Source organism: Aspergillus stella-maris (assembly GCF_047715825.1).
Source record: "Aspergillus stella-maris strain CBS 113639 unplaced genomic scaffold BDV14scaffold_69, whole genome shotgun sequence".
NCBI classification, from domain to species: domain Eukaryota; kingdom Fungi; phylum Ascomycota; class Eurotiomycetes; order Eurotiales; family Aspergillaceae; genus Aspergillus; species Aspergillus stella-maris.
In genome coordinates this window covers 15,288-31,080 of record NW_027396863.1, presented here as the reverse complement: position 1 = coordinate 31,080, position 15,793 = coordinate 15,288, and the positions used below count along the sequence as shown (strand labels likewise).

The following is a 15,793-nucleotide window of genomic DNA, read 5'->3' as shown; positions in this document are numbered from 1 at the left end:
ACTCTGACTCTGTACCATCAACTTCTCTTTGAGCCTTCAACATGGCTCCATCATTCTCTGCTCAGGCAGAGAGTCTTACTCTCATCTTTGGCCCTCAAGACCCGAACCTCAACGACGCATATCTTCAATCCCTCCGCACCACTCTCCTCAACTCACCTCTTCTCCAATGGCTCGTGCAGACACTACTGCAACTACCTCAAGAATGGGAAAGAATTGCGTCCACCCACCCAGAACTTGGGTCATTCCAAGGCCCGAAATACCTGCAGTTGTTGAATGATTGGGTTAGAAAGGGAACGCTACCAGCGAACCTCTTTCCACTGCCGAATATACTGGTAACCCCGTTGGTTGTGACGACACAGCTGGCTCAGTATACCACGCTTCTGGAACAAATAAAACCATCAATCACAGCAAATGAGCCACTGTGGGGCATTCTGAAACATGGTACTCAGACAGCAGGTCTCTGCACCGGACTGTTGAGCTCTGCTGCCGTGGCAAGCTCAGCTACGCTGGCAGAACTTGAGAAGCACGGCGCCGCTGCTATTCGAATGGCTACGGCGATCGGAGCTCTGGTCGATGCTGGGGACACGGAGGTCGAGGAAGGAGACAAGTGGCAGTCTCTTGCAGTTGGGTGGACCGCGCAGGTCGCGGAGACTGAACTGGCAAGAATCGTGGAGCAATTCTCAGAGGTATGTCCTATCGTCCAACCTTGTGGTTAGCCCCAAACTAATTTTACTTACCAGGCCTACGTATCCGTCATCTCGGACGCTCGCCTCGCCACACTGACCGTGTTGAAGAGCGATGCAGATGCGATTGGAAGACAATTGACAAGTGCGGGCTTCATCTACACAACAACCGCACTGCGCGGTCCATTCCATTGCGGAAACCGCGAGAATCAGGCAGTCGCCCTATTGAATCTCTTCAACTCTGAGCCAACCTTCCAGTTCCCTGGTACTTCGCAGCTCGCCTTCAAAACGCGTGGACCTGGCGGCGAGGAGTTTCCTCTAGATGGAAGCCTTCACCATGCAGCTGCCCGAGCCATGTTGACAGACCAGGCTGACTGGCATAAACTTTTTACTACGCTACACGAGTCTTCCGAAAGCCAGCCGTCCACTATCATTACCTTTGGAAGCCAGCGGTTTGTACCGCAATGGTTCGTCCGCAAGCTGGGAGCGAGACTGGCGCATGCTCTCGACATTGACACTGAATCAGGTCACTTCCCGTCCGCGCTGTATGGACTGTTGGACAGCAGTCAAGACGAGTCTATCGCTGTTGTCGGCATGGCCTGCCACTTCCCTGGTGGTAACGACCTGGAGGAATTCTGGGAAACGGTGTGTGCGGCAAAGTCTCAATGCACCGAGGTGCCCCCGGACCGTGTCGACTTTGACTACGCAGCATGGCGCGAAAACGACAAGCAGCGAAAGTGGTTTGGCAATTTCATCCGTGACTACGACGCTTTCGACCACAAGTTCTTTGGAAAGAGTCCTCGTGAGATGGTGTCAACCGACCCACAGCACCGAATCATGCTGCAAGTGGCTTATCAAGCGGTGCAGCAGTCTGGATACTTCAATAAGCCGGGAAGCAGCAAGCACGTCGGATGTTACGTGGGAATTGGGGTGACGGACTATGAGAACAACATTGCCTGCCACCCGTCAACAGCATACACCGCAACAGGCAACCTCAAGTCCTTCGCAGCAGGTAAGATCAGCCATTTCTTTGGATGGAGTGGACCTGGTGTCACCGTTGACACGGCCTGCTCTTCCTCTGCTCTGGCGGTACACCATGCGTGCAAGGCGATCCTCAGCGGCGAGTGTGATGCCTCTCTCGCTGGAGGTGTCAACGTTATGACCAGTCCTGAATGGTACCAGAACCTAGATGGCGCATCTTTCCTCAGTCCAACTGGTCAATGTAAGCCATTTGACGCGGCTGCTGATGGCTACTGCCGTGGAGAAGGTGCTGGTGCTGTGTTCTTGAAGCGACTGTCCACCGCAGTTCAAGATGGCGACCAGATCCTCGGTGTCATCAGGGGAACGTCGGTAAATCAAAACGAGAACTGCTCAGCCATCACGGCTCCAAGCCTTCGATCTCTCGCCAATGTCTTCAATGGCGTCATCCGCAAGGCACGAGTCGACCCAAAACAGATCTCTGTCGTTGAGGCCCATGGCACCGGTACGCAGGTTGGGGACCGCGCAGAGTATGACAGTGTCCGCACAGTATTGGGCGGACCAGGACGAAGCAGCCCTCTTTCTCTGGGTTCAGTCAAGGGATTGATCGGCCATTTGGAGTGTGCCTCAGGTATTGCTGCTCTGATCAAGGTGTTGTTGATGGTTCAGAACGGCACAATCCCTCCCCAGCCCGGCTTCAACAAGATCAACCCTAAGCTCGAGGCCTTGCCCACCGACAATGTCGATATCTACAAGACTCTCAAGCCATGGGACACAGACTATCGCGCGGCACTATTGAACAACTACGGCGCTTCGGGGTCCAACGCGTCGCTTGTCGTCACCCAGGCTGATTATGCCAATAACAGTACCCTGGCCACAGACGCGGCTGTTGGAAGACGCCCATTCTGGTTCTCTGGCATTGACGATCAATCCCTGCGTTCATATAGCGCCAAGTTTTTGCAACTGCTGCGGTCGCGCAAGGCAAGCGATCCTCGCTTCACTATTGCCAACATGTCCTTCCAACTCGCACGCCAGTCGAATCGCGATCTGGGACAAGCACTGATCTTCAGCTCCTCCTCCATCGATGAGCTAGAAGCAAAACTGGCCGACTTTGCAGCTGGAGGAAAGACATTGACATCAACTACGCGGGTCTCGCCGTCGCGACCGGTCATTCTATGCTTCGGAGGGCAAAGGTCTAGCTTTGTCGGTCTGGATCGTGAGGTATACGACGGCTTCGAGCTGCTTCGGAGCCATCTCGACCGCTGCCACAAGACCTCTTTGGCTCTGGGACTCGCCGACATCCTTCCTGGAGTTTTCGAAAAGACACCAAGGAGCAGTATTGTCGAGTTGCAGATCATGCAGTTTGCTCTGCAGTATTCATGCGCAATGGCTTGGATTGACAGTGGCATCCAGGTTGCTGCCTTGGTCGGCCACAGCTTTGGCGAGCTGACTGCCATGTGCGTTTCAGGGACGCTGTCTCTGGAGGACACGCTGAAGGTGATTGCTGGCCGCGCTCGTATCATCGAGGAGAAATGGGGGGCAGAGAGGGGCTCCATGATGGCCGTGGATGGCAAGCTGGAACTTGTGCAGAAGCTACTCCGCGATGCCCACGAGAGCAGCCCTACAGAGCCCGCCGTGACTATTGCCTGTTTCAATGGTCCTCGGCAGTTTACCCTCGCTGGCACAACAAGTGCAATTGAAACTGTCCGCGAGACACTATCCAAGGATCAGAGTTTGTCATCGATCAAGGCGAAGCTGCTGGAAACCACACATGCCTTCCACTCGACCTTAGTAGAGCCACTCATGCCAGATCTCGAAAAGGTTGGGCAAGAATTGATCTTCCGCACACCAACTATTGACCATGAAAGGGCCACCCAGGATGGTGTCAGCAGTCCGCCATCTTTCAGCGTCTTTGCCTCGCACATGAGAGAGCCTGTACACTTCGACAAGGCAGTGAAGCGACTTGCAGCTCGCTATCCCTCGAGCATCTGGCTGGAAGCAGGCTCCGGCTCAGGTGTCAGCAGTCTCGCAAGTAGGGCAGCTGCATCGAAGAAGATGACCTTCCAATCAATCAACATCACCAGCTCTGGCGCTGTCCAGAGCTTGTCGGATGCTACCCTCAATCTGTGGAAGGAAGGTCTCAACGTCTCGTTCTGGGAACATGTGCGACCATCGCCGACTTTCCCCTTGCTACTCCTGCCCCCCTACCAGTTTGCCAAATCAAGACACTGGCTGGACCGCAAAAAGCTCGAGGCCAAGGTTCCTCTGCCTGCAGCGCCTGTTCAAGAGGCACCCAAGGGTCTGTGGACGTTCATGGGCTATCAAGATACTGGCAAGACTCAGGCGCAATTTCAGATCCATATCACCTCGGACGAATTCCAAGAGTATGTTCGTGCTCACGTTATTGTCCAAACGGCACCAATCTGCCCAAGCATGTTCCAGCAGATCATTGCCAGGGATACATTGGCAACCCTGGCGAGTCCGGACATGCTTCCAGAACTAGAGGGAATGGAGAGCGATGCGCCGCTCTGTCTGGGTGGTTCAAAGTCAGTCTGGCTTGTTGCTGAAAGGCCCGATGCCAGTTCGCTTGCCTGGGATTTCCGCATCATGAGCACTGAATCTGGCACCACCACCCAGCATGTTTCAGGCAAAGTTGCCTTCCGATCGCCCCGAGACTCGGTGCAGGCTTTCTCCACGTATGAGCGTCTGGTGGACCATCGCCGCGCTCTTACCCTGCTCGATGGCAAGGACGCCGAGCAAACCATCCAAGGCAGTCGCAACATTTACAAACTCTTCGCCAACGTGGTGAACTACAAGGAAGAAGGCTACCGTGGGTTGCAGAAACTCGCTGCTACGAGCAACGAGTCGGCTGGCCGCATCATCAAGAAGGATTCTTCCAAGAGCATTCTGGGCGTGGGCCTCGGAGACACTTTCTGTCAAGTTGCAGGTATCTTCCTAAACTGCATGACGGACTGCGACGACGGCAAGATGTATTTGTCCAACCGAGTTGAGCGATGGATCAGGTCCCCTACAGTGCCGCTCGATTCACGGCCAGAGCAATGGGAGGTTTATGCTCGACACCACCAGCCCTCACCCAAGGAATATGTCAGTGATCTGTTTGTCTTTGATGCGGCCAATGGCAAGCTTGTTTGGGTTATCTTGGGTCTTCACTTTGTCGAGGTCTCTATTGCTGGCATGGCCCGGCTCTTGACGCGCTTGTCTGGCGGACAGTCGCCAGCCCAAGTGACAGTCCCAACCCCAGTCGAACCAGAGCCATTGTTGACAAAAGACTTTGGCTACAAGGAAAAGGCTCCGACTCCTGCTGCTGCTACTGCGCCTGCAAGCGTTCCGCCACCAAGCAAAAAGAAAGAAAAGACCCCCAAGTCTTCGGGACGCAACATTCTGGCCGGTGTTCGAGGTCTATTCTGTAACCTGTTGGGTCTGGAGCCTGAAGATATTCAGCCTGACTCTGATCTTGTTGAGCTTGGAATCGATTCGCTGTTGGCAATGGAGGTTGCCCGCGAGGTTGAGAAGGAATTTAGCATCAAGTTCGAGCTGGAGGAGCTCATGGACATGACTGATGTTCGGAGCTTGGTCAACTGCATTGGAGCGAACATGATGGCATCCGACACATCCCAAACAGGCGATGACAGCAGCGACGATTTGGAGATTGCTTCAGCTGAAAGCGAACCTGAAGCCCCCAGGGCTGTCAACGGTGACAGCACCGGCAGGATTGGTCGAGAACAGCTTCCTGCCAGCTCCATTGTCGACACTTTCACTGAGACAAAGCTGTTGACTGATCATTTCATCGAGAACAACCAGCTCGGCGGTTACTCCAACTATATTCAACCAAAGTTGACGGAGCTGGTAATTGTCCATACCCTCGACGCCTTTGACCAGATGGGTTGCTCTGTTCGAGCTGCTCAACCCGGTCAGACCGTCCAGCGCATCTCTCACCTCCCTAAGCACAACCAAGTCGTTGCTGTCTTGTATGGACTGCTGGAGAAAGCACGTCTGATCGACGTCGATGGCCCACAGATGACTCGAACAGCGGTACCAGTGCCATCCAAGTCCGCAGAGCAGATCCTTCAGGAACTTCTGCGCCAGTACCCCGAGCACGCCTATGACCACAAACTCACGAGTTTGACTGGATTCAAACTGGCCGACTGCTTGACAGGAAAGACCGAGGCTATTCAGGTGCTTTTTGGTACCGCCGAGGGTCGAGAGCTCGCCGCAGGGATGTACGGAAAGTCACCGATCAACGTCGCTTGGCTGCGACAGCTGCAGCATTTCTGGGAACAGTTCATGGAGCAACTGCCGCAGGACCGGACAGAGCCCATTAACATCCTTGAGATGGGTTCCGGTACAGGTGGCACAACAGCTTCTCTGGTGCCACTGTTAGCTCGCTCGCGTATCCCAATCCGCTATACCGCGACCGACATTTCACCTTCCCTGGTAGCCGGACTTCGCAAACGATTCAAGGAATACCCCTGGATGCGCTTCGAAGTTGTTGACTGCGAAAAGACGCCATCGAGCCAGCTCTTGGAAAGCCAGCATATCATCCTGGCTACCAACTGCGTGCACGCAACGCACAGTCTCGCGGTGACAACCAAGAACATCCACCGAATGCTACGTCCTGACGGTTTCCTTATCATGCTCGAAATGACCGAGGCTGTACCGTGGGTAGACTCCGTCTTCGGACTGGTGGAGGGGTGGTGGCTCTTCAATGACGGCCGTTCGCATGCCCTTGCCCAGCCAGACGTCTGGGACAAGACCTTGCGTGCCAACGGATATGGCCATGTGGACTGGTCCGATGGCCACCTGCCCGAGAACTCGATCCAGCGCATCATCATCGCGTTGGCGTCTTCTCAAAGCCACAACAGGGTAGCTATGATCCCCCCAGCTCCTTCGAAGATGCCGACGGCTGACATTGCTTCTCGTCAAGCTATAATCGACTCTCTTGTCGAAAAACACACAACCGACTTTCACGCTCCGACTCCTGCCCCAACCAGCCAGACCAATAAAGGATACTCTCGCTGTGTGCTGGTCACCGGCGCAACAGGTAGTCTGGGTTCACATCTCGTGTCCCATCTGGCTGAGCAACCAAGCGTGGCCAAAGTCATCTGTCTGAATAGGGTGAGCAGTTCAGACGCAACCTCTCGACAACACGAGGCACTGCAATCGAGAAGTCTCATACTTGACGACGAATCATTATCAAAACTCGAGGTCATAGAAACAGACTCTTCAGCACCGAGGCTCGGTCTGTCCATTGACAAATATCACCACCTCGCCAGATCCGTTACAGAGGTTATCCACAACGCATGGGCGATGAGCATGACGCGTCATGTCCGCGGCTTCGAGCCCCAATTCAAGACGATGCGGAACTTGGTCGACCTCTGCCGCGATTGCGCCGACAGCCAGCAGTCAAGCAATGGAAAGATTGGGTTTCAGTTTATCTCTTCCGTCTCCGTCGTGGGCTGTCATCCATTCTTGACCAACCAGGCTGTCGTACCCGAAGAGCGAGTCAATGCCGAGTCTGCTTTGCCAATGGGGTATGCCGATGCAAAGCTTGTATGTGAACATATGCTGGACGAGACGCTGCACAAATACCCTGATATCTTCCGCACAACGGCCGTCCGGGTGGGCCAGATATCGGGGTCGAAGATCAATGGCTATTGGAACCCAGTCGAGCATCTTGTGCACCTGTTCAAATCATCAAAGACTCTTAATGTTCTCCCGGGTCTCCAAGGGGTATGTATTCCATAACTCCTTGATAATAGTGACCGTGCTAATATACCCAGGTACTATCATGGTGTCCAGTCAACGATGTAGCCGCAACACTAGGTGATCTTCTGTTAGCAAAAGAGCCAGCATACCCGATTTACCACATTGAGAATCCTGTGCGACAGCCGTGGGCCGATATGCTGACGATCCTTGCTGATGCGCTGGACATTCCACGCGGCAATGTCGTTCCGTACACGGAATGGCTGTACAGGGTTCGCCAATTTCCTCCCAGCCTGGCAGTCTCTGAAAATCCAGCAGCAAGACTGGCAGACTTTTTCGAGACCGACTTCCTGCGTATGTCGTGTGGTGGCATGATCCTGGACACGACGCGTAGCCGCGAGCATTCGGCGACACTGAAGAGCCTGGGTGCTATTGACCGACAGTTGGTGATGCATTATGCTGGAGCGTGGAAGGATTGTGGTTTCTTGTAATTTAATACAAACATCATGTACTTATGTTTATTTTGTGAGAATTCAGCGTCTACAAGTTTTGTCTGAGAACGCGTCCAGTCACGTGATGATGGGCCATGACAGGGATAATCCGCACTCAATGGAAATCATCCTCTATATTCATTTAATTCCTAGATGAATTATCTTCCACTCTTTTTCTTACTGAATATGCCTGGGTGATAATATGAATGTACATTGTATACCCATAAGGGAATTCGCCAGAAAACCCCAGCCTTCGCCGAGATATATAATGGGTTTTCCACTTGACGAAAAACCCAAGGCTCCTAGGCTGGGATTCCGTATACCTAGCTGCTGGATCTCTGCCAACAGCAGTATATATTGCGTGGTCATCTCGACTTGGATCATGATTCTAGACAGAGCCTTTTTGTAGTATAGAGGCTTGGGATAAGGTGATTAAGCCAGACCCCTATCTGACTACTAAGTACAACTGTCAACGACGGGCCGAGACCCTTCAAAATTTTCAGACTCCACTCGGGCCGCGACCGATCGATTGATAGCGTTCGGGATCCCGGCACAGGCACACCTATCTCTCTATCTATAGTCTAGACCTGTCTATACTAATTCTATACTAGGCTAGAAAAAAAAAGTATCATGAGACCTCTGGGCCACGTCCACGCGCGCCTACCCTCTGATATTTAATCATTCCCTTGCATCTTCTATCATGTCTCTCCACCACATTCACCCCAGGTCTTTTGACTGTTATTTTCATCAGCCTAGATAAAACTCTGTGGCTCAACAGGAATGGCGCCTCTGCATCTGGTCAAGGGCGTGAGTACTGGTTCTGCCAATACCGTCGATATTCAGTGAGCTTACCTAGTCCCTTCACGAGTTTTTGAGCCTTGTACATATCTAACTGCTACCATCCTCAGACTTGACAAAGACTTTGTTTCTTTTGAAGGCACCGCACACGAAGCGCTGGCCGCGTACCTGAGCGGCCACCTTGTCCTTCGCATCAACGAACCCCTGACCGTCAAATATATCCGACTGCATCTCACTGGCGTGCGGCGTGTATCGTGAGTTCAACTGGGAAAGGTTCCACGCTCAGCGTTAACTGGTATACTAGTCTACCAACAAAGTCAGGATGGGGGAAGACCTCGAGCGAGGAGAAGTTTTACAGTCGGTCGTGGGAGTTTCATGACGCCTGCCAATCATCACCACAGCTTCTCCCGTCGGGAGAGTGCAAGTTTCCATTCAACGTTGTCCTCGATGGGTCACTGCCGGAGAGCGTGGAGGGTGTCAAGGAAGCTTCAGTTGTATACACGTTTACCGCAGAGATTGGTCGCAAGCATGGCAAGCCCATCATTTTTTGCAAGCCTCTACGGGTTATCCGCGTCGCCGACACATATGTTCATGAACAGGTAATGCTCCTCTAACATCAATAATCTTGGCCACCAGCTCATTATGTATAGGCCCTTGATGAGACGTGGTTGTCCAAGCTCGCATACCGGCTGTTCATCCCCAATACGCACGTGGCGTTTGGGACCTCGATTGAAATGAACTATAGCTTTATTCCTCTACTGCGAGGCCTGAAAATCGACTATATCGAGTCGCAAGTTCTGGAATTCCGAGAGTTTGCCTTTAACGGCGCCGACGTTGTCTCCGGCAGAGACCCGTTGACCGTGACTGTGCTCTCTAGCGACACCTTTACTATGGACGACACAGCAGAAGACACAATCAAAGGGGCAGATGGGTACCAATTCGTGCGCCGCCTCCACCTCCCTAGAACACTCGGTCAGTGTCTTCAAGATGCGGATATGCCGGGCGTTCGCATCAAACACAAGATCCGAGTAGTGGTCCGCATGAGCAATCCTGATGGCCATCCAAGTGAATTGCGATTGAGGATTCCAATGTCGGTATACCTGTCGGCGCAGTATCGAGTATGGGAGGGTCCGTCATACGAAGAAGTGCTGCCCTCACCAGAAATACTTGGACTCAATGACGAGGTCCCCCCGGCGTATGGGAAGCATGAGTTGGATCGCTTGGTCGAGGCGCAGGCGCTGTCGGCATGATTTTAAGAGCTCTGTATCAAATTACTGGCGTTACGGGGTGGATAATGACATAGACCATAAGATTAATATTAATGTTGATGAATGTATTACTTGCAGAAATGCTGTCATAATGGATAGTAACCCTGATATCCGCACACGCTGGACGCGTGTCAGTAGTCCAGCTCTATACAGGCGATTGTATGAGGATCTGTCCCTCTCGCATTCAGAAGACAATAATGCCACCTTTCCGTCCCGTTGTTCTGGTAGAGATTCTCATGATCATACTTTGCCTTATAGAGCTTTGTTCCCTTTGGCACACCCACGATGCGTTCCAAGGAGTGAAACACTTCGGATTTCCAATTGATGTCGATGTCCAATTCCTTGAAGAACATATTACAGCGGACAAGTGTCAGCCAGCAATGAGTCAGATATTTGAGGAGCGCGTCTTGATTCCGCGGATGAAGAGGGTCATGGGGCACGATCAGACGGCGCTGGGCCGTGCCGTACCCTGCCAGTTCCATGATGTCCAGGGCCAGTTCCGGGGGTAGACCACAAGAGCCGAGAATTGTGTAGACATCCGACACGCTGTTATATGAGCTCAGATGAGGAGCAGGCTCTGAGGCGTTGAGAAGGACGTGCAATGGCACTTGACCGAAAGGAACCTCATGGTAGCGAAGGAATGGTCCCTTTGTTTCCATTTCATGGCGTCTGACTGGATGTATTTGGCGAATCCGGGCCATGTTAGGTCAACTTCGGGCGATACGAGGAATCCTCCCTTGTCCCAAAAGTCTCTCTGGAAGTGGTCTTCAGGAATGCCAAAGAACTGTTGGTGTGAATATGATGCGGTCGGGTTGTACTCTGACGTATTGCAAAGGTAAAGCATTCGCTGATAAATGCTGGTATTTCGGTACTCGTCCCCCAATTCGAGGTGTTTGAGACCAAGCGATCCCTGTCTTTCGCACCCTGACTGGGGATTTCATAGGGCGGGAAAGCTGTAGTGTCTGCAACGTCCTCCTATGTTCATCATCTTGGCTGCCCGCGGAAGCGGTCCTCTGTGCCTGTAAATTTGCTACCATTTTCCCTCTCGCAAGATTCAACGCAGATACTGGAGTCTATTAAATCGTGTCATAAGTTGACCGATACACATGCACTGACCTATTAAGAGCCTCGCAATCGAGCTTTTCTCCATCACCATGCTCATGCAAAGACAAATGAAGGTTCTCATACCCTGAATCCCTTCTGCCTCGATCGCGTCGTGTAAGCCAGTTGACGCTATGAAGAAGTAATTGCCGCGAGCCTCGTCTGGAATAACATCAACCTTGTAATGACTGCCTATTGCGGCGAGGGCACAGAGCTCGCATATATCCTGCATAGAGGCGCTATCACTATCATATACATTGTCCAGTAGCTGTGACGCCTTCTCCTCTGTTGTGACGTAAATCAGGGTCGCGGCGCATTGGAAGAATGCGTCTAGGGCTTGCTGAGTGACATGTTTCTCAGGGAGCTTATGCCGGTGATTCAACTGGACTTGTCTGTAAGGCATTTCCAGGGAGCCGGAAATTGGGTGTGTAGCAGTAGCAGCATAGAACATATGCTGAAGGTCTTCCTCTGATGAGGATTGCTCCCTGGCACGATCTCCGCTAGCGGTTCTGCCTAATGTCGCGACTGATGCACTGGTCTCTAACTGAGGGTGCTCTGGCAAGGCTTGCTGCGCCGCGGCTGGTGGTTGCTCCTCCTGCTGCTCCAGCGACTGATCAATGAACGGATTTGGCTGGTGGACAGCGCCATCCGCGCGATTAACGCTCAACTGCTGCACAAGCTGCTCGAGGTGTGCGTTTCGCGCCTCCAGCGCCTTAACTTGCGCCTTCCAGTCTTCCCTCCTCCGGCCGTCGGGCTACGAGTATTCGCACGGTATCTTGGAAGCGGAACAGTTTGCGCAGGGCGTCGCGCCATTGCACTTTGTCGAGTGGGTCAGTCTTTGCACAATAGAGGTGTCAAAGCAAGGTACGTACGCGTTTTCGCAGCAACCGACATTTATCGCAAGGCCCGCGTCGTCTTTGTGCGTGTCGACTTTGTGATGCGACTTGAGTTGTTGATTGGGATGGCTTCTGGGAGTGGTGGGCCTCTGGGCGCGAGGGGCTGGTGTCTGCTCATCTTGGTTCTCTTGTCTTGATTCTATCCACTTGTTGACAGCTTGAGTAGGAACATCCACAATGGAGGATTATTTCGCCACCTTGAAATTTTGAAGTGTGGCAAAAAAGAAGCAAATATAGAACCCCCCAACATGTCCAGTGGCACAACTTTACAGCCAATGATGACGATGGACAAGGCTACTGATATCATCAAGCTACTCTTTAATCAGTCAGCATAATGTATCATATGCAAAGAGACCTGTGAAAGAAACCAATTATTTGACAGCCAGAATAGTAGCCCTTACTAATGAGGGTTGACCCTTTTGGGTCCAGTGGCAAAATTCGATATTGATACGAAAGTATGAGACCACGTGATCTCTAGCTGCCAAGCTACTCCAACCCCCTGAGGATTCGACCCCTCAATAGATATAGAAGACATCGTCAAGAAGAGTCTATCGAATCAATAGAATTGAGCCCTATCGTTAAAGGCATCCGCTCCTTAGTAGGCTACGTGCGTGTAGTCGATACAGACGTCATTCTGCCCCTCTCCTTCCCCTGGGCCTGTACGATTCGTAACAGATATTATTCCAGGCTCAGTCACGTGCATGACAGCTGCCAAGACCTGGATAACACCTCAGGCATCAAAGCCTTACTATCCTGCATGGCACTGGTATGTATATATATATATTTCTTAGTCTAACAGGATGTTAAAGCAGGAAGTAATACAAAAGCTAGCAGGTAGCTGGAATGTATTACTTCTTAGGAAGCTTTCCATCTCCAACTAAACAGGACGATTATGACCCAGCAAAAATTATCGGGACAATCAACAAGGGCAAGTTAACTGCCTTGGACAATACAGGCATAGATTTGACATGCAACTGTGCCTGTTTAGCAATCAAATCAAGACTTGGAAGAAAACGGGAGCATAATATGCATACAAGCAACATCTCTCAAGGAAAGCTATTGGCCAGAAATTTCATCCTATTGAAAATCCTGGTACCACCATAGCACGTAAAGAGAGTCCGTATTCTGCAACGGCGGTGATTGCCAGTAACGAACCTGCGTTCCAGTTCTTGCGACACTTTCAAACCCATACAAGTCAGTGAAGTCGGCAGTAATACCAACTGCATAGACCCGAGCTCCAGACTGGCCTGTAAGATCTGTATTCATCCCCGCCATGATTTTGTTGATATCACTTATCACTCGACCCTGAAAACTGTTCACCGTGTTGCTGAAGAAATCCTGATATTCTCCTCCACATTTCAACTCGACGCCGATCCTCTGGTAGCTTTCAGATGGGTGGGGGTTGATGTCTGGATCGTAAAATTCCATGCGATGTTTGCACCAAAGGTCGATGGACTGGCTGGGGTTTTGAAACACGGCTTGTTCTCTGTCAACGTAGTAGGGACTCGACTGGGGAATGAAATTGGCCAGCTCGGCCTGCAGCCAGCCTTCCCAGCCGCCTTTCATGCCAGTTTGCTGCCAAATCAGTTGGCGGTTGTACTCGACAAAGCTGACAATGGCTGATAGGACACCGCTCTCCTGGATCTCTCTGGGGTGGGCCTCCGGAATCTCTTGGTTGCTCATGTTTGGAGGAGAGGCTTTTGTAGGTCTTGCGTAATGCGGGTTTTATAAGTGTATCTAAAGTAAAGGATTGATATGTGTTCCTATCACTATAAAGATTGAGATTGGAAAGGAAAAAGGAAACCACGAGACTTTTTAGCCAGGACCGTTAAGTAGACACACCCCCTCTCTGGTCAGCCGTCATATAACAAAATAGACCTGCGCCCGAGCCCCATATATACGAGCCTAGCAGACCAATCAAATTTTTAGATATCCAAGGCTGTGCTGTAGAATGGCTTGGCTGGCGTTGGGAGGGTTACTGCCAAAATCAGCCTGCTGAAGATAAGACTATTGGGCATCAACTTGGGCAGTGCAAATATAATTCCAAACGGCTACTGCTTAGCTGTATTATAATTACTTTCTTTTTTTGTCAAGGATTGGGAGATGCCACGGCCGTTCGGTTAGAAAGGCGCCAATAGTAACAAGGCTCACGTCAGTCAGTCATGGATGTTGCACAGGTCCTTCTGGTTCCACTTGTCAATATCTATCGCTGAGGCTGGAATGCCAAGTAGTCAAGGCGTACCTACAGGGGCTGTGCCGCATAATTCAGCAATGTTCCATTTGCGTCTATGTTGCCCAGGATGGTAGGTACACTGCGCAATCATATTATCCAATACAGGCGCCCAGTTATGCTTTAAGTGTGTATGCAGTGGTACAACACCAAAGCTATACAGATGCCTGGCCCACCCTCCCATGTGCACCAATCCTGGTAGAATCAATTGGCCCTGTCAGGTCATGGAATCAAGTAGCATGCAAAAGCAGAGCATGCATTTTCGTCATGTTAGCACTAACAAGTAAGGTTTGGCTAGAAAATTTCAACAAAGAACTAGAGTACAATGGTTGATGCGGCTCTTGTTTGTATCCTTTGAGTGCTCGGCATGCCACCATGTGTATGGTTTTAACCCCGCGCCATAATTCATTTGCTAATGAATGTAAAGGTAGAAAGAAAGGCGATGCGAAGGAGTGGTAGGCAAAGTAGGTGGCTGTAATTTTCTTTATTCCATGGAGTTTAGGTATCTAAGCAATAACATACATTCATAATAGATAAGAAAGCTTGGATATTAGCAAACCCCCTTTCTTAAGACCTGGTGGTCCAGCTCTTTCTTGATCTTCCCAAGAAACACCGCAACCTGCTCATCACTCCAATATGCCTCATTATAGCTCAATCTAACTGCTAGTTGTTCTTGGAACGTCTGAACAACGAGATACATGATAGGCGTCATGGGAATGAGTGCTATCCAGGCCTCCGTGAGCTCCAACGGCCCGTATGTTGAGCCGAAGAGAGGCGAGATATCACCGATGAAGCTGGCGAAAAACGGAGGTTCCTTCCCCAGGAGAAGCGGAAGAGAATCCTGGAGACAAGAGATAGACTCTCCCTCGATTTTATCCTTGATTTCAGCAATATTGCGATACTTGCCCTTTTGGGCAATGGCCGTGTTCTAGTAGTCAGTGGCCTGGATCTGATAGAGCCAGAGGCTGATGCGAGATGCAAATGTTCTCCCACCGATTGAGCTCGGAAGAGAATGGTCACAGCGGTCGCGAAGATTGAATCTAGTTACCGAAGTGTGTATATCCTGATGAGCAGACACGGTCATACTATTGCAGGCTTGAAGTAGGACAGCGTAGATGAGCGCCGTCAGTCCTAATCCAGTTTCACGGCCTTGCTGCCGGATCTTTGCGGTCTTGCTTTCGGAGAACTGCAGTCCCTGTAACCTCCCGGGTTTCGGTGTCGACGCTTTGCTAAGGATGGGTATTCCCAGTTCCTGAGAGCTTGGACGGATTGGAAAGTTTATGTCGTCGTTGCCGACTGATCGTTGGATTCTCGCGGCCTCTCGACGCAGGGGAAGTTCGCGCGCCCCCCTCCCTGCCCCCTCGGGGGGCCTCCCTGGAGTCCACGGCGTCTTGGAGTCCACGCTGGAGTCCATGGCATCTTGGTAAAGTCCATGGTAGAGTACACAGTACTTCCCCAGAGTGCATGGTATTCTGGTGAAGCTTATAAAAAAGTATATGGCATTTTCTCCAGAGTTTCTAGTAGTATATTGAATTTATTTATAATGAATACAGGCCCAGGGGAAGGAGGGTAGAATGACGTCTGTATCGACTGCACGCACGTAGCCTACTAAGGAGCGGATGCT

General features: G+C 51.4%; 6 protein-coding genes across 6 annotated transcripts; 2 read left to right on the top strand and 4 right to left on the bottom strand.

Annotated features, from left to right (window-relative positions):
• Positions 1-41: 41 nt before the first annotated feature.
• On the top strand, positions 42-7,876 carry BDV14DRAFT_204062 (uncharacterized protein; the record flags this gene model as incomplete). Its single annotated transcript, XM_073774439.1, has 3 exons — positions 42-686; positions 741-7,412; positions 7,463-7,876. The coding sequence occupies 3 exons, from the start codon at positions 42-44 to the stop codon at positions 7,874-7,876; spliced, it is 7,731 nt and encodes a 2,576-aa protein (XP_073624026.1).
• A 714-nt stretch (positions 7,877-8,590) lies between these two features.
• On the top strand, positions 8,591-10,018 carry BDV14DRAFT_181101 (arrestin family protein). The gene is made up of 4 exons (XM_073770008.1): positions 8,591-8,718; positions 8,785-8,928; positions 8,979-9,273; positions 9,325-10,018. Exons 1-4 carry the CDS (start codon positions 8,657-8,659, stop codon positions 9,922-9,924), a joined length of 1,101 nt encoding a protein of 366 aa, XP_073624025.1. The 5' UTR covers positions 8,591-8,656; the 3' UTR covers positions 9,925-10,018.
• BDV14DRAFT_129255 (uncharacterized protein) lies at positions 9,943-10,820 on the bottom strand. Its single transcript, XM_073766065.1, has one exon. The coding sequence runs from the start codon at positions 10,641-10,643 to the stop codon at positions 10,074-10,076; it is 570 nt and encodes a 189-aa protein (XP_073624024.1). The 5' UTR covers positions 10,644-10,820; the 3' UTR covers positions 9,943-10,073.
• Positions 10,357-11,758, bottom strand: BDV14DRAFT_129243 (uncharacterized protein). Its single transcript, XM_073766064.1, has 2 exons — positions 11,059-11,758; positions 10,357-11,008 (listed from the first exon to the last, which is right to left on the bottom strand). Exons 1-2 carry the CDS (start codon positions 11,492-11,494, stop codon positions 10,710-10,712), a joined length of 735 nt encoding a protein of 244 aa, XP_073624023.1. The 5' UTR covers positions 11,495-11,758; the 3' UTR covers positions 10,357-10,709.
• A 1,076-nt stretch (positions 11,759-12,834) lies between these two features.
• On the bottom strand, positions 12,835-13,758 carry BDV14DRAFT_129238 (uncharacterized protein). The gene has a single exon (XM_073766063.1). The coding sequence runs from the start codon at positions 13,620-13,622 to the stop codon at positions 13,017-13,019; it is 606 nt and encodes a 201-aa protein (XP_073624022.1). The 5' UTR covers positions 13,623-13,758; the 3' UTR covers positions 12,835-13,016.
• Positions 13,759-14,719: 961 nt separating this feature from the next.
• Positions 14,720-15,583, bottom strand: BDV14DRAFT_204059 (uncharacterized protein; the record flags this gene model as incomplete). The annotated part of the gene is made up of 2 exons (XM_073774438.1): positions 14,720-15,097; positions 15,218-15,583. The coding sequence occupies 2 exons, from the start codon at positions 15,581-15,583 to the stop codon at positions 14,720-14,722; spliced, it is 744 nt and encodes a 247-aa protein (XP_073624021.1).
• Between the last annotated feature and the right edge of the window lie 210 nt (positions 15,584-15,793).

What these genes read in the sequence shown, in the direction of transcription:
- BDV14DRAFT_129238 (XM_073766063.1), bottom strand. Translation starts at nt 13,622, where the DNA reads ATGAGCAACCAAGAGATTCCGGAGGCCCACCCCAGAGAGATCCAGGAG.
- BDV14DRAFT_129243 (XM_073766064.1), bottom strand. Translation starts at nt 11,494, where the DNA reads ATGTTCTATGCTGCTACTGCTACACACCCAATTTCCGGCTCCCTGGAA. An exon ending in GATTGCGAGGCTCTTAATAG is followed by an intron (nt 11,009 to 11,058) that starts GTCAGTGCATGT and finishes AATAGACTCCAG; the next exon opens with TATCTGCGTTGAATCTTGCG.
- BDV14DRAFT_181101 (XM_073770008.1), top strand. Translation starts at nt 8,657, where the DNA reads ATGGCGCCTCTGCATCTGGTCAAGGGCGTGAGTACTGGTTCTGCCAAT. An exon ending in ACTGGCGTGCGGCGTGTATC is followed by an intron (nt 8,929 to 8,978) that starts GTGAGTTCAACT and finishes CTGGTATACTAG; the next exon opens with TCTACCAACAAAGTCAGGAT. An exon ending in ACACATATGTTCATGAACAG is followed by an intron (nt 9,274 to 9,324) that starts GTAATGCTCCTC and finishes CATTATGTATAG; the next exon opens with GCCCTTGATGAGACGTGGTT.
- BDV14DRAFT_129255 (XM_073766065.1), bottom strand. Translation starts at nt 10,643, where the DNA reads ATGGCCCGGATTCGCCAAATACATCCAGTCAGACGCCATGAAATGGAA.